We start from the raw sequence: 13,632 nt of genomic DNA, 5'->3' as shown, positions 1-13,632 counted from the left end.
TTTTTCTTTTTTTAAACAGGTGAAGGTGCTGAGCTATAAACCTCCAGAATATATTAGTCTGCATGGTTCAAAGTAGTCCTGGGTAATTACAATCCCTGTTCTTGCCTAATAAGTTTCTTTTACTCCAATCCACTAACACTTCAGTTATATATTCACTGGTTTTACATAGAGAGATACAAAATAAAGATCACACATCAAGACTATCTACAAAAATTTATTATATATTTACAAAAGAAAAGCATGCATATCATTAAACAAAACACTTTTTATCATAACACAGTAATATTTGTCATTTTTTAAAAGCCACACAATGGAAACAAGACACCAAGATATTTTAAGTATCCTGTTGAGTCTTGTAAAATAGCTAAACACTCATCATTCGTGGTGCAATACTCATAGACATAAGTTCCTGAAACAGTAGTTTGCATGCATAAGGCATTCGCACCAAAGAAATCTGAAAAGAAAAAACAAATAGTAATTAGCAGAACTGTATCGAAGTCACCCCACTTCTCTACCCCAGAAAGGCAAAGATCTGGTACTGCAGATAATAAATGAGTGGAGCTGAGAACGCGCATTCTGCTACCGCGGCTTACGATGGTTCTTTCTCCTAGTATGCTCTGGTATTTTACCCTTCCTGCCAGACATAATTTATATTCACCCACCTCAACTAAAAGGTTTTTAAAACTCATTGTTTAAAATCCCTTGTACAAAGTCTTATTATTTCCAAAAGATGAATAGCTTAAAGAAATTACCACACTAAAACCTAAACTGGTTTTTAGAAACATCAAATTATTTTTTTCTTATTTAAAACTAGAAATCTTACAGAGGCATGCTATCAAAATTGTGAAAATGCTGATCTGTTCTACTACACTAAATCTGCCTGGATAATCAGACCAAAATAGTTTCCTCTAAACAAATATCAACTGCCAGTAAAGTCTATACCCACCTGGGTTTTATTGCGGCAACCCCTGCATTCGTATGTATGGGTCCTGGTGTTGGCAATCGCCATGATTCCACAAAGGTTGCAAACATGAACCTGATATGGATCCGATGCCTCAAACAATCTTTCCCTTAAAAACTGGGCTGCTCCATGGGCAATCTGGCAATCTCGTTCCATTTCTCCAAAACGCAGACCACCATCACTGTTAAGAGAAAAAAATTATTACTTTATACTTATTTTTTATTATAAACACTGCCTTGAATAATGGCAAAGGTGAAGAATAATATTTGCAAAGAATGAGAACTAGGCTCTAATTTTTATACCCTACACCCTGGTAGAGGAGAAATCTACCAACTATTTGATGTGCATTAGAAAGTCCCCAAATGGGCTAAACAAAGTGGCTCACGCCTGTAATCCCAGCACTTTGGAAAGCGGAGCTGGGTGGATCTCTTGAGCCCAGGAGTTCAACGTCAGCCTGGGCAACATGGTGAGACCCCCCATCTCTATTTTTTAAAAAAAATAAAAATAAAGAAGGTTCCCCAAATGCAGTAGACACATTAGATTCTTAAGTATAGCATTTAGTTTTCCTCATAAGATACAATGAAGTATAAAGCAGAGTGGAGGTTCATCATGCTATCATTTAACTTTCTAAAATTCAACTCTATACCAAAAAATGAATAATAAAAAAGACAATCTAAATAAAGTAGTTTGTCAATGGAATGAGTGTCCCAGGCAATCAGCCTTGAAATCATAAATACATGTTGGCAGAAGTAACAGAAAGAAAGGTAAATAATAGGTTTCCCCAACATAAGAAGTGAAATGCATTATTTGCCAGGCAAATAGACGGTGATGGCTTCCTTAACATACTTAATATCCTAAATATATAAAGTAATACCAATGGGTTTATAATGATACTCCACCAAAACAAATTATGAGTCGACTGTGGACCAATGATTTGGATCATTAGACAACCAACTCATTATTTTGAAAACCGGTAAATAAAGAGAATCAAGCATTTGCCCTTACTTTAGGAACTATGTCACTAGGTAACCAAACAGTTGAGGAAACAGAGTTTTAGAAGTAGTCTGGCTAAAAACTGAAAAAGGAATGAGAAAAAATAGAATCACATCAGTTTGTAATCCCTATTTAATTAAGGTCTTCAAGCAGTGATCATTAATAGCTGCTAAAATCATAAACAGAAAGGCAACCAGATACTGGAAATATAGAATACCACCTATGAAGTATTACTGCTAAAAAACTCAAACCCTAAATCTCAAGCTTCAAGATCTAACTACAAAAAAAAAAAAAACCAGCAATGCAGAACACTTGGGATACAATCGGCACAACAATTCAGTCTGAAGCCCCAAACACAGTCCAGTGTCTTAAACAAATAAATTACAAGGGAAAAAAAGGTTGGAGGGCAACCAGTGAATTCAAAAAAGGACTTAAGAGATGTATCAGTCAATCACAAAGCATGGACCTTATTTGTATACTGATTAAAACCACAAACCTTTAAAAAACTTATGTGATAATCAGGGAAATGTAAACCTGGACATTTAATATTAAGGAGGTATCGTGGTTAGGTTTATGTCCTAATCTCTTAGGGCAGAGGTTCTCAGAGTGTGGTCTATGGACCTCCAGAGGGTCAAAGCTATTTTTAATAGTAATACAACATGTATTTGCTTCTTTCACTGTGTTTACATTTGCACTGATGGTGAAAACGTAAATAAAACTGCTGGCACCTTAGCAGAAATCAAGATGGTAGAACCAAATGTTAACAGCAGTCATATTCTCCATTCAAGTAAAGGGGAGAAAAGCCAGTTTTACTTAAAAATGTCCTTAATGAAGCAGTGAAAATAGGTGTATTAACTTTGACCCTTGAGTATACATCTCTTTCATATCCTGTGACTTTTGAAAAATGAAAGTCCTCGTGCTCACTTCTGCAGCACATATACTAAAAATTGGAACGATACAGAGAAGATTAGCATGGCCCCTGCACAAGGATGACACGCAAATTCATGAAGCGTTCCATATAAAAAAAAAAAAAAGAAAGAAAAAGAAAAATTAAAGTCCTCAATCAGGCATGATGGCTCACACCTATAATCCCAGCACTTTGGGAGGCCAAGGTGAGAGGATGGACTGAACCCAGGAGTTCAAGACCAGCCTGAGCAACATAGTAAGACCTGGTCTCTGTATAAAAGATAAAATAAAATGGAACATTTCATAAGCAGTTCTGTATAGTTAAGATGACTGTCTTGAACAAAAGCACTTGTATGATTCTGAACTAGTCCCTTTTATCATGGAATATCTTTTTTACTTGAATAGCCAGCTGACACCAACTATGTTAATGCCCAAGATGTTAATTCAGACTTAGAATTAAGTTAATATTGCTGTAGATATTTGGCAGACAAAGAAACGAACAAGAAAAATAAAAGCAAACAAAGCAAGTCTTTTACTCCAAGGAAAATAATTGTAAGTATTTGTTGAAAATGATGAAAATTTTGAGCTTCAAGCAAAAATCAGAACTTTAGAAAACTTCTATGCACCACTATGGGCTTGATAGCTTCCTGATATATTTAAAGGTTTTTCTAATGACATCGGTAGTGATTTTAAGAAATGCAATTTTTATGAAATGTGTCAACATTTGAAAATCTACATAACTCAGCAAACCAATATTTTCCAAATGACCAATTAGGATGCTACAAAATATGCATGTGTAAAAGATACATGTGAAGCACAAGACAAACTAATGAACTTTAAGCATAAGAAATACAGAAGATTCATTCACATGGTTTCAGTTTCTACATCGAAACCAACCTTAGAGAAACTACAACTTACTGTTTTGGCGTAGCATCAAAAAAAAAATCCATAGGCCAGGTGCCTTGGTTCACGCCTGAATGAAATTATCTCAGCATTTTAGGAGGCCAAGGCAGACAGGCCGATCACTTGAGCTCAGGGGTTTGAGAACAGCCGGTAAACATGGTGAAACCCCATCTCTACTAAAAAATATAAAAAATTAGCTGGGCATGGTGGCGTGTACCTGTAGTACCAGCTACTTGAGGCTGAGGTAGGAGGATCACCTGAGGCTGCAGTGAACTGCAGTGTGATTGCACCACCACACTCCAGCCCAGGGAACAGGAGTGAACCTGTCTCCGAAAAAAAAAGGGCCAGGCACAGTGGCTCATGCCTGTAATCTCAGCACTTTGGGAGGCTGAGATGGGTGGATCACTTGCGGTCAAGAGTTCGAGACCAGCTTGGGCAACATGGTGAAACCCTGTCTCTACAAAAAAATTAGCCAAGCATGGTGGTTGGTGCCCACCTGTAATCCCAACTACTCAGGAGGCTGAGGCACAAGAATCCTTGAACTTGGGAGACAGAAGTTGCAGTGAGCCAAGATCGCACCACAGCACTCCAGCCTGGGTGACAGAGCAAGACTCTGTCTCCAAAAAAAAAAAAAAAAATCCACAATTACCTGGAAAATCAAAATAGTCCTCTCTTTCCAACCACTTATCTGCATGAAATCTGAGTTTCTTCATAAATATTAAAAAAAAAAAAAAAAAAAAAAAAAAAAAAAACTACTACAATGGAATGAATGCAGAAGATAGAAGCATCCAGCTGTCTTCTAGCAAGCCATGTCATTAGAGAGATTCACAAAAATGTAAACCAATGTTGTTACTGTCACTAAATTTATCTGGAAAAATAGACATTCTTCATTAAACACGATTTTGAATTGAGACGGAGTCTTGCTCTGTCACCCAGGCTGGAGTGCAGTGGCATGATAACGGCTCATTACAACCTCTGTCGCCTTGGTTCAAGCAGTTCTCCCACCTCAGCAGCCTCCTGAGTAGCTGGGATTACAGTTGTGAGGCACCACGGCTGGCCGAAACATTTTATTTATGTTAGCATGTAATAAGCTTGTTAGTGTTCTTAATGAATTTAAAATCTCAGGTTTAACTTCTAATATGATAATTATCAATAAAAACAACTCACATAAAACAAAAGCATTTTGGGATCCTGGGATCAAGAGATTTGAAAATCATTCTTTTAAGATATACACTGAAACATTTACAGGAGAAATTATACAATGTCTGGGCTTTGCTTAAAAATAATCAAGAGGGCTAGGCACAGTGGTTCACACCTGTAATTCCAACACTTTGAAAGGCTGAGGAGGGAAGACTGTGGCCAGGAGTTCGAGTCCAACTTGGGCAACACGGAGACCCCCGTCTCTACAAAATTTTTTTCTGTTTTGAGACAAAAAAATCACTCTATGGCCCAGGATGGACTGCAGTGGTGCGATCTCAGCTCACTGCAACCTCTGCCTCCCAGGTTCAAGCGATTCTTGTGCCTCAGCCTCCTGAGTAGTTGGGATTACAGGCATGTGCCACTACACCTGGCTAATTTTTTCTACTTTTAGTAGAGACGGTGTTTCGCCATGTTGGCCAGGCTACTCTCAGACTCCTGAACTCAGGTGATCCACCTGCCTCAGGCTCCCAAAGTGCTGGGATTACAGACATGAACCACTGTGCCTGGCCTCTACCAAAAATAAAATTTTTTTTTAAAGGTGTAGTGGCACATGCCTGTAGTACTAGTTACTTGGAAGGCTAAGGTGGGAGGATTGCTTGTGCCCAGTTCAAGGCTGCAGGGAGCAATGGTCATGCCACTGCACTCCAGCCTAGGTGACAGAGTGTGACTCTTACCTTTAAAACATGATGATAATATCAAAGGTTAGAGGGACAGAGATGAATGCAACAAGACTGGCCACCGTTGATTACTGAAATGGGGTGCAGGCATATGAGCATTCATTATCCTACCATCTCCATTTTGGTGTGCTGACACTGTTCATAATAAAAGGTAAATTAATAATGATGATGATACAGCTCTTACCGAGATCTACCCTCCATGGGCTGTCTATTGAGGATCTGAATAGGTCCCCTAGCACGAGAGTGAATCTTATCATCTACCATATGCTTCAAACGCTGGTAATAAGTGGGGCCAATAAATATTTGTGATGTGATTTTTCGACCGGTGAACCCATTGTACAGGACCTGCAACAAACACAGATTTTGATGTACAGACCTAAAAATTAAACACCATCAAAGAAGATATGTGCATATATATATTGTGCGGCTCCATTTATATAAAAGTTGAAACAGACAGAACTAATCTATAATGTTAGCAATTAAGAGACTAGTTAGCTTGGGGTGGGAATGCGAAAGCGGTGACTGAAAAAGGTTCTGGTAATTTTATTTTTAGATCTTTGTGCTAATCATGCAGCTGTGTTTACTTTGTAAAAATTCATCAAGCTGCACACTTCTATATATGCACATATTATACTTCAATAAAAGGTTATATCGTTTCAGAATAAAACTACACACATACAAAAAACACAAGTGACAAATTACTACTATAAGAGCAAATATACCTCATTTCCTCTGAGATGATAGCCATAATCGGATAAAAGATTAGAAATCTTCTGCACGTTAACAGCATCATTAAATGGAGTAGCATCACCAATTTCACCCTTGTTAGCTGATACCTTTTTATAAAAAAAAAAAAGTACTCTTTAAAATGTTGCTTCAGTCTGTCTCCCCCAGAAGTCATATATCAATAAAAATGCATTCACATGCTTTTAAAGTACTTTTTTTTTTTTGAGACAGAGTCTTGCTTCGTCGCCAGGCGCCAGGCTGTAGTGCAGTGGTGCGATCTCGGCTCACTGCAACCTCCGCCTCCCAGGTTCAAGCAATCCTCCTGCCTCAGCCTCCTGAGTACCTGGGACTACAGGCACATGCCACCACGCCCAGCTAATTTTTGTATTTTTAGTAGAGACGGGGTTTCACCATGTTGGCCCAGATGGTCTCGATTTCTTGACCTCATGATCCGCCCACCTTGGCCTCCCAAAATGCTGGGATTACAGGCATGAGCCACCACACACGGGCTTTAAAGTACTTTTAAAATATCAAAGTATGCCGGGCGCGGTGGTTCAAGCCTGTAATCCCAGCACTTCGGGAGGCCGAGGCGGGTGGATCACGAGGTCAAGAGATCGAGACCATCCTGGTCAACATGGTGAAACCCCGTCTCTACTAAAAATACAAAAAATTAGCTGGGCATAGTGGTGCGTGCCTGTAATCCCAGCTACTCAGGAGGCTGAGGCAGGAGAATTGCCTGAACCCAGGAGGCGGAGGTTGCGGTGAGCCGAGATCGCGCCATTGCACTCCAACCTGGGTAACAAGAGCGAAACTCCATCTCAAAAAAAAAAATACATATATGAAAGTATTTATTATTTTAAGTATTTTTAAATTCAAACATTTTGAACTCAAAATCCATGCTATGGAAAGCTGTGATATATTAAGGTTCATTTTATTATCTTACACAAAACATTTACAACAAATGAACTTGCCTAAAAAAGAAAATCTCAAAATTCAATTATAAGTCTTCAAATAGAAATTAATCCAGTACTTCAGACGGCTCAAGGAAGATGACATTTTAATGCCCTAAAACCAAGCCATCCATATGTTAGGCTATTATCACTTCACCTTAAAAACCTCCACTGCATACAGAGTTGATAATGGAACTATAAAGTTACTCTGTTCACATTGAACTAACCATCAACAAATTAACCCTTCATCTATAGAAAAGAACCAGTCATGAGGATAACCACATATGTAAGTACTAGTTGGATGGTGTATATCTCATAAAAATTCTGACTTGTCCATAATTTTGCAAATTGCCAAAAAAAAAAATGGCAGAATCATAACCAATTTGAAAGCAGAAAAATAAGTCTCACACTAGCTTTTTACCAAGTACCCTGGCTCAAATTTGAGAGAAATCACCTATAATAGTTTTGGAAGAAACATCAGCTTAGAATCTGTATTTTTGAAGAACATCTCTTACCTTCCCTTGAAGGCATTCAATTAAGTGACCAATAGTCATACGAGAGGGGATGGCATGGGGATTTATGATGATATCAGGGGTGATACCTTCACAGGTGAAAGGCATATCCTATAAAGAAAAGTTTTAAAAGAGACTTAGATACATATGTGAAACTGGAACTGACACCCCCTTCCAAGTGAATTACTGTATGTCCCAAATTCTGTTTCAACACAGTATGTTCATATACTTAAAATAAAATCCCAAAGTTCAACCTTTATCATCTTCGAGCTCTTAAGTTAAAGCAAATTTTGATTTAAAAAAAATGTTCAACAAAACTGTGGTTTGGGTGTGAGGGAGATCAAAGATACCTACCTCTTGTCTATACTGAATACCACAAGTACCCTTTTGACCATGTCGACTAGCAAATTTGTCTCCAATCTGTGGAATTCTAACAGAGCGTACCTAAATTCATATAAAAATAAGTTAGTTAAGTGGATTTGGTTTACTTTCTAAAACTAGCTACATAAACAAAGTTGTACTCACCCTTATTTTACAAAATTTATATCCTTCCTGGTTGAGAGTTACCATAACCTGATCCACAATGCCCGTCTCGCTAGTTCTGAGAAAAGTGCTACAGTCTCTCTTGGTATAGCGTCTATTAGTGCTCTCCAGTTCATCTTCATTTTCAGGCAAGGTGACTGTTTTGCCTATAATAACATCATCTCCTGATACACGAACCCCTGGAGCTATCAAACCATCATCATCCAGCTTGTCATAAATGGCATGCCTCATGCCTGTGAGGAAACAGACATGGAATGTCACGTAATCCCCAACAAAGATTTAAAAACATATACATGAGTCAGTTCCAAGCCAGAGAAAAGTTTACAGGAATCTCTAGACATGGTCTAGATTCATGGTATCATACCCTTATTCCAAATATTACAAACTATTCTAACTCCATAATACCACCATCAACACAGGAAAAAAAAAAAAAGGCTATGAAGAAAAAGAACACTGAAATAAGCATTGGGAAAGCAGATTCTTCCATGACAGACATTTATCAAGTGACTTTGCATATGTTTTTTGCAATCTTCTCATTTCTATATTACAAGAGAAAGAATATCTCTGCTAACAGTGGATACAAGAGAAAAAAAATATTAAAAAAAAATAAAAATTAAAAAGAGAAAGAATACGGATGCCCTCTGCACACATCCTCCCACAGAAGTTATGGATTTCATCTTAACTCAGTCTTAACTCCACTGGACATCAATTCACTACTAAACAGAATAATAGGAAGATGCCAAGAATCAAAACAAAATACGTTTTACTTCATGCAATGCTATTCAGAGTCAAAGCTAGTGGTGGTATTGCATTTCCCTGGAACATCCCATCCATCCCACTGCATAAGCAGTTTTTAAGTGTCTTAAAGTTTGAGCTTTCTAGAAGAAATAACAAATGCTAGGTATCCCCTTCTCACTAGTTATTTTTTAAATGTTTACAAATAATGTAGCTGAACAAATACTATGATCACACCATAATTTGGAAAGGAGGGGGAGCGGTGTGAAGTGTATCCCCAGAAATTACATGACTTCTCTGATTTCCTAAACTTCATCCTCAATGCAGGGCCTACCAGGAAGGAAGGTTTATAGCAAGCTCACTCCTAGGTGCAAAGACTTATCAAACACACATTTTCTTAGATGTGAACTTTAAGAATAACATGAAAACACACTTCCATTGTACAAAAAAAGAGGTGGGGGATGGGGGCAGGGCACAGAATGACACAATGCATCAAAATCACTTAGGAAAACCACAGTAAGTTAACTTTGGATTCCATAATTTAAATGTTAGTGTCACTTACCCTGGCATGTTTCACGTGTAGGCTTCTCAAAAACTTCTTCTTGATCAAATCCTTTTTTAGACTCCTGTTCTTTGTATGAGCGATAGAAAACAGACCTAAAAACACATGGTTCTAAAGGTAAAGTCTACTTTCTTTTAACAAAAGGGTTGAGACTATAGCAACGATATCTCATTTAATTAAAATTTGGGAGACAGTTTAAACTATGAATCTGGGACAAGAGTAACTGCATTAAGAGTTAAACTCTAAATACCAGCACATGAGCTATATATGTAGCATCTTTCCCATAACCTTAACTACTTAGAATTTTATGTCAAAATGGAAAAGACCCAGGGTCAATGAGCCCAACCTCCTATACAACATAAGAATCTATTACATAACCCTGAAAGATGGTCACCTAGGTTCTACTCAAACACTTCCAGTGAGAAGTTTTTACATTGGCCAAACACGGTGATTCACACCTGTAATCCTGGCACTTTGGGAGGCCAAGATGGGTGGATCATCTGAAGTCAAGAGTTCGAGATCAGCATGGCCAACACGGTGAAACCCTGTCTCTACTAAAAATACCAAAAAAAAAAAAAAAAAAAAGCTGGGTGTGGTAGTACGTGCCTATAATCCCAGGTACTTGAGAAGCTGAAGCAGGAGAATCTCTTGTAACCTGGGAGGCAGAGATTGCAGTGAGCCGAGATCGCACCACTGCTTTCCAGTCTTGGCATCGGAGTGAGACTCCGTCTCCAAAAAAAAAAAAAAAAAGTTTTTACACTAAGCCATAAGAGCTATCCTCTGACTTCTAGTGCTATCCTTTGAAATTACACAGAAAAAGGAAAATCCATCCCCTCCTCTAAAGTCTCAGTTTTTAAAACAATCTTTATATGCCATGAATTTGAGATCTGTCAGTAAGACAATCAAGCTGAAGCATAATCAAAAAAAAGAATGAAAACATACCATAATTTTAACAGTAGTTATCTATGTATTCTAAGTTTTTATTTCTTCTTTGGACATTTCTATATTATCTAAATGTAAATGTAAATGTATACTTCCTTAACAAAAGAAAGGCTCAAAATATTAGCATTTGAAAATTCTAAGAGATACAAGAAGTAGTATCTTCAGCTGTTAGAGACCATTAACCAGGCCTTCTGCTTTCTGTAGTAAGATGTAGTTAAACTGTATTTTTAAAACTTTTTCTGAATAAAAAATTAGTGTTTCCACTGTATCTGTGTTTTGACAAATTTACAAAATACTAACCTGAAGAAGCCGCGGTCTACAGCTGAACGATTCATGATAACAGAGTCTTCCTGATTATATCCAGTGTATGATGCAATGGCCACAATTGAGTTGATGCCTGCAGTGAATTTAAGAGCATACATTAAAACATCACCTGGAAAACAGAAAGCTGTCCTTTCTTTAAATCAACTTTAATTAAATCACATTTGCCATAAATGCTTGGGTGTCTGTTATCATGGTAACTGTCAAAGTCTACTCCTCCTGGAATAGCAATTTGTGAGGCAACTACTCTGATAGCTAAATATCTCATACAAGCAAATCTTAAGATCAGTCACTCCCAATGTATCTATTCTTATAGTGAGTGATTTTACATATATGTCACCTCCTATTTAGAAACTGCCTCCCCAAACCAAGTTTTATGATCCTCACAGCAACTCTGTGCCATAAACTAGATAAGCATTATTATTCTCATGAATCAGAGCAGTGAATTAATAACCTACCCATGATCCCAAAACTAATAAGCAATAGGCTCAAGTCCCAGCTCTTTGTCTTCTGATTTCTGATTTTAGGTTTGAAACTGGTACTATCCTATTCCCCTCTCCTTATGCCACCAAGAAAGTATCATATCTTCCCCACAACAATGAAATTCTTAGTTGCTGGGCCAAAACACTTTGTTCGGTGAACCCATAAAATAACTTGATATTCAGAACCTACATATCTTCATGAGGAAACAACAGTCAAATCTAAATTGAGATACAATGCAAAAATAAGTTTCCTGAACTCTTCACAAATGTCAAGGTCATGAAAGACAAGAAAAGACTGAGAAACTGTTCTAGATTAAGGAAACTAAAGAAACATGCAATTAAATGCAATGCACAATTCTGGATTAGCTCGTAGACCCATTAAAGATATCATTCGGCCAGGCGCAGTGGCTCACACCTGTAATCCCAGCACTTTGCAAGGCCAAGGTGGGTGGATCACAAGGTCAGGAGTTCGAGACCATACTGACCAACATGGTGAAATCCCATCTCTACTAACAATACAAAACTTAGCCAGGAATGGTGGCACGCAACTGTTATCCCAGCTACTCAGAAGGCTGAGGCAGGAGAATCACTTGAACCTGGGAGGTGGAGGTTGCAGTAAGCCAAGATTACACCACTGCACTCCAGCCTGGGCAACAGAGCAAGACTCCGTCTCAAAAAAGAAAGACATCATTAGGTTTAAATACAATAAAAGTTGATTTCTCAAAAAAATAAAAAGATATCATTAGGACAACGGGCAAAATTTGAACTGGGATGGCTGACTATGTGGGTATCAATGTTATCCTGACTTTGATGGCTGCTCTGCAGAGGTCCCTGTTCATAGGAAACACACACTGAAGAATTACAGAGTGACACAGCTTCATGCTTGCAACTTACTCTCATGTGGCTCAGGAGGAGAAATAAAAAGGAAGAGAATAGAGCAAATGTGGTAAAATGTTAAAAATAAACATTTTTTTTTAAAGATGGTATGATGGGCTGGCCGTAGTGGCTTATATCTGTAATTCCGGCATTTTGGGAGGCTAAGGTGGAAAAATCACTTGAGCCCAGAAGTTTGAGACCAACCTGGCCAACAAAGTAGATCCTATCTCTACAAAATATAATTTAAAAAATTTTTAAATAAAGATTCCTATCTCTACAAAAAATAATTTAAAAATTTTTTAAATAAAGATGCCACAATGAAGTCAGGAATAACAGAACTACAGTCCCTGCCAGCCATGCCTCTCTGCATCACACCAGTACCACAGAAACATTTGCTTTCAGTGTATTTATTTTCTTCTCTAGCCATAAAGAAACTGTATTATCTAAATGTCAAAGAAAACATGGCACTGCAAGCACGGCCCAAAGATATGTGCATACTGTGTAGAACACCTAACAGATTTTGCTTTTCTAGACAAGAGGAACCCCTTGTGGAAGATTCTGAAAATAATTTTAACCTGTAAGAATTTCCTATCAAAATGTTAGAGCCCCATTACAGTACAATAAAGACACAAGTCTATTAACGAATAACAAATGTTACCCACAAAGCCAAAAGTCTTAATACAAAAGATAACAACAGTACCAAAGAACTCTACTGTCTCCCTTAATAGTCAACACTCATACCCTTCAGATTCCTCTTCATCATTTTACCTACTATCCAGTAATCTCCTGATAATAGCCTACAAACCCGGGATTCCCCTCCTTATCAGCTACTTCTCACATCTTCTTTCCTGATTCCTCTTCCTGGTGTCTAAAATTGTCTGGCTCTGACCTTTTTCTCATTCTAAATTCCCCTTAGACAACTTCATAGTAATCTATAATTATAATTAATATATTAAAAATTTTACATCCTTAGACTTTCTTTCAAATCATGTTTGCAACTCACTGTTGGAAGTTCTGACTTAGTGTTCTGACACTAAGACACTAACTCAAAATCAACATATCCAAAACAGAATTGTCTTACCTCTAAAACCTCTTTCCCATTCTAACATGTTCCGAATCTTATTCCCAAACCTATTAATAGCAGCTCTCTTCAATCACCCAAGCCACAAACACTTTTTTTCTTTTTTGAGACAGAGTCTCACTGTGTTGCCCAGGCTAGAATGCAGTGGCGCAATCTTTGTTCACTGCAATCTCCACCTCCTGGGTTCAAGCGATTCTCCTGCCTTAGCCTCCCAAGAAGCTGGGCTACAAGCGCCACCACCACACCCCGCTAATTTTTTTCG

General features: G+C 37.9%; 2 protein-coding genes and 1 non-coding gene across 4 annotated transcripts in view; 2 read left to right on the top strand and 1 right to left on the bottom strand.

The window, feature by feature from the left end:
• The window catches only part of IGFBP7 (insulin like growth factor binding protein 7), an 86,546-nt gene extending 86,271 nt beyond the window's left edge, over positions 1-275 (top strand). The window contains exon 5 of the mRNA XM_039468257.2: positions 20-275. Within this exon, the coding sequence (XP_039324191.1) occupies positions 20-39 (20 nt within the window). The 3' untranslated portion in view covers positions 40-275. The remainder of the gene's footprint in view (positions 1-19) is intronic.
• POLR2B (RNA polymerase II subunit B) overlaps positions 199-13,632 on the bottom strand; it is a 60,080-nt gene continuing 46,646 nt past the window's right edge. For both annotated transcript variants that reach the window (XM_039468255.2, XM_039468256.2), the window contains 9 exons: positions 10,911-11,007; positions 9,669-9,763; positions 8,354-8,604; positions 8,183-8,272; positions 7,832-7,939; positions 6,363-6,476; positions 5,825-5,985; positions 947-1,142; positions 199-454 (listed from right to left, as the gene is read on the bottom strand). In XM_039468255.2, coding sequence (XP_039324189.1) covers positions 365-454; positions 947-1,142; positions 5,825-5,985; positions 6,363-6,476; positions 7,832-7,939; positions 8,183-8,272; positions 8,354-8,604; positions 9,669-9,763; positions 10,911-11,007 — 1,202 coding nt within the window. In that variant the 3' untranslated portion in view covers positions 199-364. The remainder of the gene's footprint in view (positions 455-946; positions 1,143-5,824; positions 5,986-6,362; positions 6,477-7,831; positions 7,940-8,182; positions 8,273-8,353; positions 8,605-9,668; positions 9,764-10,910; positions 11,008-13,632) is intronic.
• LOC120363730 (U6 spliceosomal RNA) lies at positions 2,871-2,978 on the top strand. The gene has a single exon (XR_005579183.2). It is a non-coding gene; the product is annotated as a U6 spliceosomal RNA (small nuclear RNA).

The sequence above is a fragment of the Saimiri boliviensis genome, chromosome 3 (assembly GCF_048565385.1).
Source record: "Saimiri boliviensis isolate mSaiBol1 chromosome 3, mSaiBol1.pri, whole genome shotgun sequence".
NCBI classification, from domain to species: domain Eukaryota; kingdom Metazoa; phylum Chordata; class Mammalia; order Primates; family Cebidae; genus Saimiri; species Saimiri boliviensis.
This window is presented reverse-complemented; position numbering and strand designations above follow the sequence as displayed.